General features: G+C 43.8%; 1 protein-coding gene across 4 annotated transcripts in view; it reads right to left on the reverse strand.

The window, feature by feature from the left end:
• Window positions 1–16,111, reverse strand: part of RAB11FIP4 (RAB11 family interacting protein 4) — a 93,801-nt gene that overhangs the window by 58,318 nt on the left and 19,372 nt on the right. For all 4 annotated transcript variants that reach the window (XM_071763891.1, XM_071763887.1, XM_071763886.1 and 1 more), the window contains exons 2-3: window positions 4,795–4,882; window positions 65–153 (exon numbers count right to left, since the gene is read on the reverse strand). In XM_071763891.1, coding sequence (XP_071619992.1) covers window positions 65–153; window positions 4,795–4,882 — 177 coding nt within the window. The remainder of the gene's footprint in view (window positions 1–64; window positions 154–4,794; window positions 4,883–16,111) is intronic.

Genomic DNA, 16,111 nt, shown 5'->3' on the forward strand with positions numbered 1-16,111 from the left:
CTACACATCACTCCACATGCTTTCTCAGCCCACTAACATGAAACAGAATCAGTGTTTCTCTTACCTGGTAATAGTAATCAACATATTGTGACTCATAGTGTGGAGGCCCAGGGTTTTCAGAAGCCAGGACATCTTTCAGTAACTCTTCACAGCCTAAAAAACAGAATTGAGAGCTGAGAGTTCATCCATCTTCCCAGAGATTGCATGGACAACTGAGGAAGAAACAGTTTTGTAGCTAATCTGCATGCACAAAACCTTGAAAGTTGGCTCTGGAATATGTTTAAATAGCTGTAACAAAGCTCTGCCTTCAGAGTTGAGCACATATTCAGCATGTGGCACTTAAATAAGTGCAATTACACTAATCCTGACTCTCAGCATGGATACACAACACTGTGATGATGAAACTGATGTTGGTTGGCTTGGTAAACTGTCCTGTGGGACAGAAATCCATCCCTGACCAACCTTTAACTCTAAAGACAATCACTGGATTTTCAGGCTTGGCATGAGCCAGTGTGTGCTGCACATTAGTGTCAGGAGAGCTGATTCTGATTTTCTCTGGTGTAAGTGACAAAGGGGCCATATATAAATGTCACTAATTCCCCTCCAAAAAGAGTTCTGCCACAGAGCATACAATGCTTGACAAGCAAATACCTATGCTCTGCAACCCAAGAGTTTTAGCTAATGTGCTTGTTTTTGTTAACAGTCACACTAACAGCTGGAAAAATCAGTATCTGAGTTTCCTTCAGTCTTTCCCTCATCTCAAAACCTGAGACAAATACAGAAACACTGAAATCACCAAATGCCTCATTCCCCATTAATTACCAGTGACCCCACTTGGCATGGTGAGCTGCAGGAGGCAGTAATATCAGGCCAGGTTATTTCAGAATAACCATTTTACAGCCTTAGGCCTAAACTGTGTGAAACCTCAGCATGAGTTGCACACTATCCTACTTGGAAGCAGTAATTATTCAGCAGTAATTTTCTTCTCCATCCCATCTCTGAGGCAATACATTTGGCTGTGACATTCACAAGGCAGGTGAGCCAGAGGAAAGAGAATAATGTAAGAAAGTGTGAACTGCACAGTTTTATACTGCTGGCTGATTTGCTATCTTGTTTTTAAAATAAGGGAATAACATATTTAGGGGTGAAAATACCTTGTGGTTATAGAGGGGAGTTTCTTACAAAAGAAATGAGTCCTCAGCAGAAAAGGTGACCACCAGATGGTTGAAAAAAGGGGGGGTGAATATGATGTCCTTGTCTCCTGCACACAGTAGATGAAGCAAACATCAAGATCTCAGGAGGGACACACAGACAACAGGCAGCAGGACTTTTCCCCTCTTTTAAATTTCACTTAGCTAAATGATAATTTGAATTTTCCAAGTTCTTCAGAAGTAGGACATAATATAAAGAGGGGACACTGGAGTGTCTCAAATACTATGCCTATGTCTTCCTAATACCAGAATAGGTTCTGGCTTGCAGCCTGGGAAATGCCAGTGAGCTAAATTAGTGTGTCACAGGCCAGACAGAAAACAATGAAAAACCAGGGTTTACTCTGACAAATCTCAATACAGAAACATTAAGACACTGGACAGTAATTTGTAGAGGGAGCAGTCTAGTCAGGGACACAGGGTGCTCTCTGCTACCAGTACTGCTCTTGAGAAGACACATGTTTGCCTAATTGCAGAACTGCCTTGATGACTATTTCAAGCTGTGCACCAGTATGCACACAAGGCTGGAGCCTGTCCATAGGTAATAATTGCAAAAAAGTGAAGAAATACTTCCTGGATATTTTAGGGACCTTCTCCAATAACATGTCCCAAGATTGCTGTAACTCTTTTCCAGGAAATGACAAAACTGACAGCCACTTACATGGCTGAAAAAATTGTTAAGTACAAAGACTCATTACTGCAGGAATGCTCAGTGGTGATGTGCCTCAGCCTCTCCCATTGTGAAAGCCACTACCCTCTCATTAGTACATAGAGGTCAGTGCTGTTTTCATGGTTAAAATAAGCTTTAAAGTTGGAATGCATTTGCCTTTATCTTCTAACTTTGCATTAGTGTTTGTGCTGTAACCTCTCATCTCTTTGAGCTACAAAACCAAGGTCAGTAGGGGGAGCTCACCCTTTATTTGTCAGATTAGGGATTTTTTTTAGTGGAATATCAAAGCAGAGAGTATTGAAAAGGCAACAGAAATCTTAAAATAGAAGGAAAAGGTCAGACTTAATTAGAGCCTGCTGAACACACCAAGAGCTTGGTCCTGCAAACGTGTCTGACAGTGGAACCAAGCAGCCTGCACAGCATATTAGAAATAACAGTTCCACTCAAGCCTTAAGTATTACAAATGGCAGAAAATATTTACTGGATCAGTACAATAAATTCAGTACAGGAAAAGCAGTAATTGACTCCTCTGAGCAAAAAGCAATGGATCCCACACTGACCTGGCTGAAATCAAAGGGAAATGATGTTCTGCCTGCTCTCAAAGTCTGTAACTAGTGCCACTTCTAAGACTGCTGGCCTTGACACAGCTGTTAGCTACAAGGTTATGGGTGTTACTTCATGGCAATTGCTCTCCACACTGACACAGTTCTGGGAAACAAAGCCATGAAGTGAGCAGACAGAAAGGGCAGCTTCAACAGGAGTAAAACCTTATTCTGGCATTCTGCTGAAATTGCTGCAAAGCTTAGAATTTGATGGCAAGCTTGTCCCTGGCTCTGTCAGAGCCTCATTCTGTGGGGAATGCAGCCTAGATAGCAGGGCTCAGATTTGCCCTGATGCTGAGGCAAGATCCTGTAACCCACAAAGGAACAGGAAAAAAAAGGGAAGCTTTCTATAAACAGAAAGCACCCTGCCTGTCCAAGAATTTCACCCAAGAGAAACGGTGGGAATGAGTTGAATGAGTTGCTCCAACACACTTCTGCCCCCTGGCACGGACACCTCTGCTTGAAAAAGTCCTCTCCATCACTTCCAAAGGGCCCTGCTGTTAGTGTGACTCCTCAGCACGTCCTTCCCCACAGTTCCTGCCACTCAGCAGCTGAAGATGATGAATCCCAGCACTACGGAGGGGGCTCGAAAGGGCTGCGAGGAGCTGCTCAGCTTCTGCTGGTGGCCTCGGGTGAGGCCCATCAGCTGATCAGGGGGTGGCACCCAGGACTGCCAAGAGGGATATAAAGGGCTCTGAAGATCTGCCCCAGCTTCTGCTGGTGGCCTCAGGTGGGGCCCATCAGCTGATAAGGGGGTGGCACCCAGGACTGCCAAGAGGGATATAAAGGGCTCTGAAGATCTGCCCCAGCTTCTGCTGGTGGCCTCAGGTGGGGCCCATCAGCTGATAAGGCTGTGGGACCCAGCCCCACCAAGAGGAGTAGGAAAACCTATCACATCAGTAGGTGGCTAAGGGATTGGTGCCACCAGCGGAACTTTGGGTTTTTTGACCATGGGCCAAATTTCATCAAACCTGGTCTCTTCCAACCAGATGGGCTTCATCTGTCCAGCAAGGCAAAAGGACTCTAGCCTATAAGTAACGGAACTGTAGCTGTCCACTCCTACACTGTGAACAAGGGCACAATTATTACAGAAGAGAAGTTCTTCTGGGTCATGTCTATAATTTTGTGAATTTGTGCCCATCTTCAGACCAGCTGATTTACAGAATTTGTCTCTTATTTAATCCATGACTCAGTGTGCTACATCATTTCCTGGACAAGGAAAACCTTTAGTAGAGATGTTAGTGTCTGTACACTAATGTATTAACTTCCCCTCTGGGCCTTCTATGGCCTTCTCTTCAAGCACATCAGTGTCACCTTAGAAGGTGTCCCCATGAACATGGGACTGAGAGTAGCTTCTCACTGTAATTGTATATAATTATACACTGTCCTCTGCTGCCATAAACTTTAATTTAAATGGCTGTGGTGTTATGTTCTTGCATCATTATGACTCCATAATCATCTCACCACAGCAGACTCTCCAGAGGCTCCTCCTGGAACCACACTATGATCAATGTGACATTCACCCTGTCCCTGAAGTGAAGCCTCTGGGCTGTGACAGCACTCTGGCACTTTGCTAAGGACACACTGTGTGTCTGCAGAAGGACAGGCTGGAGTATTTTGCTATAAAGCTAGAAAACTAATCAGCAGCAAAATGGCAAAAATCTCTTTGCTGTTGGCTTCATTGCCCTTTGGCTAAGCTACAAAGCATAACAACATCTATAACTTCTGCCAAGGACTGTGGTTCCTTGCAAAGGAGATGGTTGGCTTACCTGGTCTCTATCTTCAGGGACTGCATGGCCAACCTGTAATTAACCCTTTTCATTCCAATACATGCCCCCAAGTACTTTGAAAACATGAATTAGCTTTACCTTGCAGATACTTCAAGAAGTGTGTAATAGTCTCAACTTTCCTAGTAGAGAAACTAAAGCCCAAGGGCTCTCTAACTTCCTTAAGTAAATAAACAGCAGAACCAGCTAAGAACCTGAAAGTATCAAACTTTGGCATTGCCTGCTAACCACAAAGCTACTCTTTCTTCTGCTCCATTTGTCTTTAGACCACATCAGGTTCGTTCTAAAAAGCTAACAGTAAACCAATACACATTGCCTGTGGATGTAGAAACTCCAGCATTGCTCACTATTGATACATGAGATGAACAAAAAGGGAAAATATTTTGACTCTGTGTCTGAAGTTGCCCTACTGTCACTACAAATAACCACAGTAAGAAAGAGAGGATACCTTTGATCATCACATTTTCTGCAGTCAGAGAAACATTAGTAGAACTGTAGTAGATTATTTTTAAGAAATATGCACATACCTTTGATAGCAAAAACTCCGTGACAGAAGTCCTTAAAATTGATTCTTCCCAAATCATTTGGGTCCAAATACTTTGCCAGTTTTTCCACCTAAAAGAAAAGATCATAATATACATGATAAGCTTGATGCATTATCTGTTGCTCAGTTGGCCTATATCTTTCACTGAAGACCCCAAATGGAAGAATATATGTAATGTTCACTTGAATCAGCCAACAAATCATTCTGCAAAGGATAAATCATGCCTGGTGCTGAGTAAGGCACATGCTCTGACCAAAACTTCTGCAGCTGGGACACGTTAATACTCTCCTGCACGAATCTCAAGAACTTAATAAGGGGTGAATCTGTGAGCTAGCCACCCAACTTATCATCTCAACCTCACAGTTTAGCCTTTCTGATCACTACTCAACATAAAAGGAGATTACATAGAATTTAAACACAGCCACCAAATTGGCATTTGCCCCAAAGGTCTGGCAGAATTTTCAGGAGGGTTGGGGAAAGACAGAAAAAAGCAGCCTAGACAGGAGAAACTATTGTGTGCTGTGTTGTCTAGAATAAGAAACAAGTAGCTGAAGAAGAATAAGGGGAAAAGCAGAACAGTCCAGCTGTTCTCTCTGTGAGAAATATCTGCCTGACACTGTATATGGCCCCTCGTGTCCCTGTGCCTTTTCCTCTTGTACATAGTGGGTACCCTCACTGAGGCTGAGACTGAGGCAGTCTCTTGCTGCTGGTAAGCAACCACACAGTCAGCTGCACAACAACTGCAACCTTGATCTGGGCCCCCAGACACCCTGGAACATAAACAAGATGAGTGTAGGAGGCAAGGACAGCAGGCACGTAGGATGCTGCACAATCCTGGTGACTACAATGGGAGCTCAGATATCAGCCTGAGCAGCAACAAAAGCCCAGCTGGAAAGATATGCAGCAAATGAATCCAAATGACCCAGTTTCTGAATTTTCTGGTGGGTTTGGTTTTTTGTTGTTTTTTTTTTTGGTTGGTTGGTTTTTTACCTGCTATCAAAACCTTAGCAGTTTCTTAAAGCTGTGCAAACAATGCACTTATGAGGGCACATGATGCTTCTGCCTTCAGCTCCTCTCAGTACTTAGAAATTTCTCTGTGTCAATAAATGCCATGATCAGCCAAAGGCCTCATTTAGAACAAGCAAATCTGGATGAGAAAATTTTTATTCATGTCCAAAATTCTGGAACCAAACAAAATACAAAAAAAATCTGCTGAATGAGAAAGGAATAATTTGATCCTTACACTGAATCCTTTCCTCTCTCCTTTTCTTAGAAAATTTGTCCTGCTCAGACAGACAAGGAAAAGTAAGGACCTGATTTCAAAGCCCAAGACAAGTTAGAAATCTTGTTAAATTTTTTATTGCAGAAGGCTTCACAAATTCAAGTCCTGCCAGCCAGGCAGCACAGCCCAGCTGTCAGCTGTCATACCACTCATCATCAAATTTATCACAAGCCATTACTGTAGCCCCATTAATTTATAGCAGCAGAAGACACATTTCTGTTTCCAAAACATAACCACTTCCCCAGGACCTGTTCTGTGTGTTTAATGCATACAAGACTAGCTGGAAATCCTCACTGAAACAGATGAAGTAGAGGCACACTTGACACAGGAAAGCTGGGTCACCATTATCCCTGCCCACCTGCACAAACAACCTGGGGAAAGATGAAGTGGTGACAGAAATTCCTTTCTTCAAACTATTTCTGGGTGCATTCAAAAGAGCAAAATCAAATACCCCATCAAGGCTGGGAACAGCAAGATTTTACAGCTGAAAATCTTCCTGACCACTGTAGTAGCTTAAATTACTGCAGATGTGTCAGCTGGTGCAACTCAGCTCCAGAGGCTTTGGTGAAGACCTTGGTGGTGTCACCAGGCTGAGCATCTGTCCCCTCATGGATACAGCCACAAAATCTAACCAGACACCAATCTTCTGGGTTACCAGATCAGCCTGTAACTCTCTTTGACAAATGGCAAGCTTCCATCATTGCAATGTAAGCAAATACTACTTCAAATGCTTGCAGGGTTGCTTTGGAGAATCCAATTTACTGTAGGTCTCTTGCTAAGAGGCAAGAAATTGTTTTAGGTTTTAATGTACAGATTCCTGCAGCCAGCTGGCAAGCCTCTGTGCTACTTAATATTGTGCTATAACACAGCAGTGTCACTGGGTGTTCTCAATGAATCTGGCACATTAAGTTCATTTCTCAAAGTTGATCCAATGATTTTACTCTACCAGTTGCTCAGCCATATACAATTACACTTTTAAAGTCAAATTAAATGGTACATACCCAGGTGTGTGTATTATGGAGGAACAGAATACATTCACATTGAGGTATAAGCAATGTCTTAATGGTAAATGAATTTATCACCTGAGCAAAGTGCTTCAGTGCCCAGTTTCCTCTAAATGTAATTTTCCTGCTTTTCAATTAGATTTTATAGTGCAAATAACTGACACCAGTGCATGAGATGATGAAGAATTTACAGAACAGCCTGGTAGAATTTATTCTACTAGCAATCACATCTTCAGCCAGTGCTAATCACTTCCATCACAGGTCAGGGACTACCAGAATTTGATCAACTGGGACTACATTTAGGTGGATACATGCACAGAGTTTTTATATTAACATACACACATGTATTTTACATAAATCCCTGTGTATTTGCAGTTTTGAGCCTGTAGTGCACCTGATCATGCATTTTTGCCAGCACCTTTCTGAGATAAGGCAAGAAGCTCTTCATGGTTAATTCCAGACTGAAGGCATTACTTAAAATTAAGCTCAGTTTAAAGCTGTGGCCAAATAAACATTATTATGGCTACCCCTAAATCTTCTCTGCTGTCTACACTGTGTCACCCATCCTTTTGCTTCGTTCTGTAGAGAAATAGTGTCCTATCCACCTCCTTCCCAGAAAGGGTTGGCTCCCAGCAATTAATCAGAAATTGTAATACTTATTTATGGCCTTGGGAAACATTAAGGGCTTGTCAGCCTATCTGCCAGGATTCCTGCTATGGAAGCCTTTTTTGCAGCTAACAGCCTCCAGGCTGCCAGCAAGGGCAGAAGCAGCAGCATTTCAGCCCCACTAATGGAACAGGAGTGCAGCCCATTCCTGCACCCATGGGACTCAGTCCTGGGCAGAGTCAGACCCCTGAGCCCCTGCAGCTCATGGCTCTGCCTCCTTTGCTGATCCCATTGAAGGGACACAGGACTGCAAAACCAACTGCTACCAGAATTCAGTGCTGAAATGACCTCCTTATCATTGGGACACCTACATCAGCATAGGGAACATACGCTGTGCTACTAAACTTAACATCAGAGGCCATCGTAATGACCTTCAGACAGTGGTTTGGGCTGGGGATGAACACTTCTTCTCTCCGTTGCTGCACAAAGTCCCTCACACATGGAACAGGAAAAGCAAAAATGAGGTCTGGATTACAAACTAGTTCTTCATTTGGATAAGGACAGAAGAAAATAATCTGAAGGCTCAATAACCTAGCTGGTCCTTTTGGCAGCTGCAAGGGTCTCTCTAATGTAGAGAGTAAACATCCCATAGTCTCAGAGAGAAGAGAAATAATTTTTGATTTGGAAAACAATCAAAGTAAACCAAACCCTCTGTATTGTTCAGCTTGCTTGGATGAATGGGTGATTATCCTTTCAATGCAAAGGTGTTTCTCCAATGTCATAACAGGTCACCTCAGCCAGAGTATTTGCCTTCTCTCTGTTGGGTTCCCCAGCTATAGGACTGTGCTGCAAAGAGATGTTTGCTCCCTGCTGCTTTCTGACAGGTAAGTGTAAGCTAGGAACATTTTAAAAGAAACTCTACAACAGAAATAAAGGAACAAGTTTCAGTGGGAAGAAACAATTCTGAAAACAAAACTCACCAAGGCAAAGATGCATATCAGCAGTACAAAGCAGTGGACAATAAAGTAACTCAGAATATTTTTCCATCAGATAGTTCAAAACCTAAGTTCTGGCTGCCACACAGTAACTGAGTCAAAGGTGTAACACTTGGAGAGCCAGGCTGCTGCAGAACCATCTGCTTGCTCCCTGAATTAATAACACAGCTGAGTCCAGACACAGGAGAAGAGCAGAGGTGAAATCCTGGTGTCAGTGAAGCCAAGGCACAAACCCACAGTCAGCCCAAGGCTGCTCAAAAATTTATCTGCAAAGGTTTTATATCCAGTGTGCACTGGGCTGGGTTTGTGCCTCAGATCCATCCAGCTGTGCTGCCCTTTGCTCATCTCCTTCAGCAGAGGGTTCAGATGGTGCCCTGACACACAACTCTGAAGTCTGAAGTTTTCAGAAGACCTGGTGTTTGTACCAACTTCAGAGTGTCCCAAATATTACAAGGGAAGGAGGAGATCTTTCTTTGAACTCCATCTAGTAATATTATCTTTTACAAGAGGAGGGCAGCAGGCAGAGGCAGTGAGCTTGCTGAAATATTATAAACTTTCTGATTTTGGTGGCATTTGTGTATGAGGAAAAACTTGAGCTTTGGCAAAGTTACTCAACTCAGCACTTAGAAAACGTGCTTCCCCAGCCCAAAGTTTCTACCTATGTTATCTAAAGGCAGCCCTGTGTTGGGGGTAGCTTTGAATTTACAGCAGAACCTAACTTTCTGTTTCCCAGCTCTGCTCCCGTGAAGGTTTGAGAGGTCCCCTCCTATCTCCTACATCCAAGGGGGCAGAACCAGCCTTCACTGCAGGAAGGGAATCCAGAGAGCCTTGCAGAGTCCTCTGTAGCCACACTGCCTGGGACAAAATGCTCATCTAACTCCAAGCAGCTGCCACCCTGCCAAGACTGCAAAACAGGAACCTGAGCCTAAGATAAGCTGGATACAGAGCAAGGAGCCAGTCCCAGGCACGTACCAAAATGTGCAGGGGAGGGAAGGGACTGCAACTGCTGCTCTAATGAGAGGCAAGGGGAATGTCAGTTTGCCTTTGCTCAAGCTAATTCCCTTCCCAGCATCACTGAGCATGCCTGCTGTCCCAGGACTCACAGAACCTCAGGGTATGACCACTGCTCTACATAATCAAGCATCTGAATGACTGTTAAGAGAAGAAGGGAAAGGATTTTTGTAGCAGATGGAGTAGAGGAAGATAAGAGGACAGGTCACTGACAAACCTCAGAGGAGATTCATTGAAATTGATTTTTTCTTGCAAGTGAGTTCACTACAGAGGCACCTCCATGCCAAGGAACCCCCTCTGGACTCCTGGCCAGCCTTAATGCTGATGCTGCCAAAACAGCTGGGTATTTTTTCCAGCAAAGATTTTCTGACTGGAACTGAACCCTGCTTCCACCTCCAGGCAAGAAGAAAATCAGACCTCTACTGACCTCACTTAATTTTCTTCCAAAACTGACCAACACAGAAGTTCTGTTAGCACAAGGAAAAATTGTCTGATTTAGATGTAACTGAGTTCTGAGGAATGCCACACTGACTCCATCCACTCAAATCTTACAGTAGAATCCAAGTCACAGCCAGAAGATGCTATCTGAAATACACAAATCTCAGCAGTTCACCTTCATGCTGCAGGAGTCTGTGAGCACATCTTGCCCTGAAGTGCAAGCAGGGAAACAACTGGGAGCTGCAAGAATGGTAAGACATGGACTTGCAGGAAAGGTCAGGCTGTGCTGCAGCAGTGACATTTGGGCAGGAACTCCTGACATGGGAGCATTTCTGAGAAATGTTGAAATAAAAAAAAGCAAAAGGAGATTAAATATGTAAATGCTGGAGGGTGGAATTAGAACTTCAGAACATCACACTACATGACTTGATGCTCTTCCTGAACTTCACCCTAAAGCACATGAAGCACCATGTTCCTTGTCACAAGGGGAAGGCCAGCATTTAGGAATCACAAGTCCAACAAACAGCCTGCCCTCCCCATCCAGTTCTGGCAGACTCTCTACTGTAAATAATTCATACCACTGCAAACAGCATCATGAATTTCCATCAGCTGCTGTCTGATCCCAAAACATGCAGGAACATACATCACTGCTGGAAACTATGGCTTTGAATTTGCTTTGAATTTTTATTTCAAGCATCAGTCGTCCCTTGGTACCCAACCAGCAACTTTCAAGCCTGAAAGTTGGCTTGTCTGTAAGTTTCCTGTAAACAGAAATAGTTAATCCAGTTTCTGCCTTAAGTAGGGACAAACAATTTACCAGCTAGAAGGCAGATTTTGGAACTGGATCCTAAATGACAGATGTGAATTTGTCAAACAGTCCTGGCCTTGACTTTGAACAAATTCCTAAATCTGTCAAAGCCATAATCTACCAGTGCCTCAAAGCAAAAAGTCTGATTCAATTCAAAGGATTCCACAGTTTAGCATCAATACATGGAATTGCATCTTCTTCCAAATATGAATTGGGTCTGTGGAGCCTTGGTCTAATGGGAGAAAACCACCCATAATTACCCAGATGGAAAAAACAGCCCTGGCGTGGCTTTTTGCTGAGTGTGTGAAATGTATCAGTGAACTACAAAGGCAGTGAAAGAAAGCTGTGGCTTCAGAAGCATTGCAGGTGGCTGAGTGCATTCAAAGGAGAAAGAGAAGCTTCTAGTGTTCATGTGTTATTAATGCCCTCTGTAAGCATTACCCCGACTCAGGTGGGTGAGAGATGGGAATGCAGCTGATCTCCTGAAACAGGAACAGCAGAGCACTGGGGATCTGCAGCACTCACCCAGGGGGTCAGCTGCTACCCCTCAGAAATGCAAGGACAGCAAATGCTCCTGCATCTGCTGAGCCTCACCTGCCTGTGCCTGCTAGAGAAGCTTTGAAGCATTTTCCAGAAGTGACAAACAGGAGAGAAGGGAACTGAACTGCCTCTTCTTAGCTTATGGGAGTGATGAGAGCAGGAGCTATGGGATTCATATTCTGGCCTCCAGGGCAGGATGGTTTAACTGTCCAGACTGGGAGATCCACACTGCTGGGAAAAGAGATGGCACCCAGTGACCATGGGACACTGGGCATGTGGCACAGGGGTCAGAGCTGCAAGTTTACCAGTAGCATGCTGTTACCAGCAAAAGATTTCAGCTGCTTTGGGCCCCCCTTTTTAAAATGGCAATGGCAATACTTAACCCACATCAGAAGGTCCCTGTAAAGGTGATGATAGAGCAGGCAGCAACGAAATCTGCACCAAGCTGGTCCATGCTATGGGCTGTTGGGTTTTCCACCCTCTGTCACTTCCCTGCTACAGTCTGCCTTCTGATTTCTCAGCACTACAGCCCAACACTACAGACTTCCTAAATGTAAACAACCCAAAGTGACAGTTTACAGAACGTACTTTTCCCCATCTTATCTGCAAGCCAAAGACCACCAAAATCACAATGAATTTTTCCTCTGCCCTCTACATGTTTGGATGCATCAGGTGCTTATACAGACACCACTAGAACTGTAATCCTCATTTATTTTGTCTCTCCTAATGTAATGTAGCAGCTGACAATGAGCAAGCAGTAGAATCATAAGACCAACATCTCTCTACAGACTCCCCCACCATCCATGATCTCATATGTGAGAACTTCTCATTTAAAGTTACTTAAACAGAGATTAATTGAACAGAATTCTGTTTCCCTCTTTTCCTCTGATGCTGTGTTGCAAAACAAGACATCTGGCTGGGCCTACCAATCTTACAACAGTCTATGGGGAATCCCACACAGTCTGGAACACCATGGGAACAGAGAGCAAGGCTAAAAATATGCCAAAGCCATCTGTTCACTTTAAAGTAAATTTTTTATTGCTCTAGAAAGAAAGGGTTAATTTGTTGAACTGTTTTCCTATAACCACTGATTCACTCACTAGCTAAAATAAGCAGGGCTGCATTAACACCTTCTCCTCCACTTCTACCAGAACTAAACCCAAGGCTTCCTGAAAAAGAAAATTGTTAGCAAAAGCTGTGACAAGCTGAAATGAAGCACAGCCCGTTATCATCCCTCGTTCATTAGCAAAAGTCAAACAGTCAGATCTCAAAAGGTGCAGAAGGCAATTGGTCCTGGAAGTGCAGAATGCTTTGCCTTTAAAAAATGAGGATGATATTTGGGTAACATCAGGCTTATCAGCAAGTGATGCAGCATGGATTCATTTTCAGAGAAAATATTCTTCCTCTCTGCAGCTTGTGATACGTGTGCTCATTCTCATGACTACATAAAGGGAGCTCATACAGAATAATGGCTTTCATGGCTTCCAGTTGTGAGACATCAGTAAAATGGGATCTACTCCAGGAATAATTATCATTTTCTGAAGCAAAACTGGGGAGAGAGGCAGGGGACACAGTGCCAGCTCATCAGCCAACACTTTCTTGGTGCCTTCTTTGCTGACACATCTGCAGTCACATTTTAATTGAGGTGTTACCATATGCCAAGAACAAACAAAATACCAAAGACCAACAGGAAGAGGCTGGAGAGGGTGGGGAGAACAGAGCAAGTCTGAACCATGACTGGTAGGTAGGTCACAGCAGGCAGCTCACACATCCCCTGGCCCAGTGAAAACACAATGCCCAAAGCCAAGCAGAAGCTTCAGAAGATTTACCAAAGCAGAACTAAAGCTACTGCTACTGCTACAGGAGTGCTGCAGGCTTGTGCTGAAACCCAGGCAGTGACTCCAGACTGCACAGCTTATGCAAAATCAGAGCAATCAGCCAGGCATATGATGCCTCTCCATTTGTACCTCTGATTCACAGGTCCAAAACACAGCAAAGTGCAATGACAGATTCCTGAGATAGGGTGTCACCCAGTTTTCTCAGCAACATCCTTACAGGGTGGATTTTTAGACTCAAAGATACAAAGCAAGTGTTACTCCTGACTGTGTGCTTTCGTTGTTATTTTCTCTTCTGAATGCATAAAACTGAGCAATATGCAACCAGAACACAGTGCTGTGTTTCACAGAAACCTACTTTCAAAAGCAATTTAGATTGTGGTCTGAGAACCAGCCAGAGACCTGCCCAGAGTAGCACAATTTGGGCATCCCCAGCTCTCAGCCCAGTCTTTTGATACCAGTTTTGAACCCAGCTGTTAAAAGGGAATCTGTTTGGCTTTTTGCTCACAGACACAGAAGATGGAATGTAGGTCTTGAGATCTGATCTCAAAAGCAAACGCCTGAGCAGCAGTCCTGAAATTAAACTGAATGATGGAAATTTCATGGCAAATTAATGCCTTGACACAAATCCTGAGAGGAATGAGTATTGGATAAACCCAGCACAGGGAGACACATATTAGTTAAGACGACAAACATCAGGCAGAGGGGTATGATTAAAGGAACAATCTTCCACTTAGTTGGAAGAGAAAGATGCTTAACCTTTCAGAATAGTGTGGCTGGAAGATAACATCCTTCCCCAGAGGAGGAAATGTGCAGTAAGTACCACTCACTATGGCAGAATAATTCCCAGGTCTGCAATGAGCTTGCCAGGTCTGAGAGCAGCTGACTGCTCTGAGGTCAGGCCAAGGGAAGCACAGAGAAGCAGAGTGGGCCTGACAGTGGTGGCAGAGCATGGGGCAGGACTGATGATGCCAAGAGGACAGTGAGGAACCCCACCAAGAGCAAAGCTACCAGGGGCTGAGGGAAGGAGGGTGTGCTTGCTGCATCAGCTCACTCAAGCAGACAGATTCCTGACCAGAACACTCTGAGTCAGCAGTGTTCATCTTTTCCAAGTCCCCTGTGCCTTGTTGCAGCTGCCAGCTCCAGGCACTGCAATAGCCCAGAAGCCCCCTCATGCCTCTTGTTTCCACATTGTGGACAAGTTCCCCATACAGAAATGCATCATTCAAACTGCAAAGGAGGGGATTTTCACTCTATAAAATTACACATAGAAATTCACATTGCACTTTGATCTGCTCTGGGAAAGACATTAGAAGAAATGCTAATTAGCCAGCATTTTAGTGTAGAAAGGAACAGATGAAACGCAAAGCCTGTGTGCATAGGAAATGCAAGATGTTTCCAGCCTCAGAAACTGTAAAAGGGTGCATCATGTTACAGTATTTCTTAAACTCTGCATCCTTATTAGCCATCAGTCTGTCCAATATTAGAATTTCTTATTCTCTAGAATCTTAATTGTTAGAAGGCTGAATGGAAGCAATATCCAAAGCCTAACACAAAGAGAAAGGAAAGAAAGGTGCACAGCTACAATGGGATTGTATTGTTTTAGAACTGTGCCCAATTCAACTGCTACCAATTAGTACTGGTACTGTAAGAATCTCAGGGAGGGACTGGGCTCAGTATTCTCTCACTCACACACTATTGTCTGTATTATCTCTCACTGTACACACTATTGAAAAGATAATATCTGACACAAAGGTAATTTTCTCTGCTGGCATGTGATTTCACCTTCTCATCTTACCCAGAAACAGATGGACTGCAAAGAGCACTGGGCCCAAGGACTAAGCAGGAATGGCAGATTTTGAAATGGAGATTTGGCTGGTGGAAGGTAGGGTTGTTCCTGAGCAGAAATATGAGCTGGACTGTGGAATTACTGCATATGGAATCAGGTTTTTTGTGTGCACACATGCCCCTGCTGATGTGTGCTTTGCAGACTTAGATGGGATAAGGAGCAATGGAACAGGACACATCACTTCTTGCCCAAAGTTTACAAAATGGTTTTGCTCTTCACTGTAATAAGAATCCCTCTTCAAAAGAACCATCACTGAAACCTTGAAAATGCCTCTCAAAAACATATGCACCAAACCAGAGGCTGCCCAATAAAACTATCTGCAAAATGTCTTTGGTCTCCTGCTGAACCCCCTCTGCACAGAGTGTGTCTCTTTGGAACAGCATCAGCTCTGCTCCTTCATTTAGTCAGCATCCAGCAATGAGATCAGGAGAAGCACCAAGGCTCCACAGAAAGGAGTATTTTGTCAGTAAAAAAAAAGGGCACAATCTACCTGGCCAGCAGTCAGAGATCCTTGAGCTGGCAGAGGAGACAATTCCCCTGCTCCAGGGTGTTTTGTATCTTGATGATAAACTCCTGTGGTTAAATTGCTTCTGGCTCCCTTCATGTGCCTCACTGCTCCCTTTTTCTTTACACTGCTGCACTGGTGAGAATTATGGAAAGCTGCAATAACTGAATTACTGCCACACTTGCAGATAATGAGGACAAGGGTTTTTAAAGGTTGCTGCCCCAGCACCCAGCATACGCTTTGGGATACTGAACAAATAATAGTAATTAAAACCAAAAGAAGACTCTTAGTGCACAGTGCACAATGAATGGTGCACTAGCACCAGCCAAGGGTCAATCTTCATGCCAAAGAAACAGAAAGTAATATTTCTTTAAGGGAAGAAATATTAGAAGGTAATGTTTGTGTCCTTGTTACTATCAGTTTACAG

The sequence above is a fragment of the Heliangelus exortis genome, chromosome 20 (genome assembly GCF_036169615.1).
Source record: "Heliangelus exortis chromosome 20, bHelExo1.hap1, whole genome shotgun sequence".
Lineage (NCBI taxonomy): Eukaryota > Metazoa > Chordata > Aves > Apodiformes > Trochilidae > Heliangelus > Heliangelus exortis.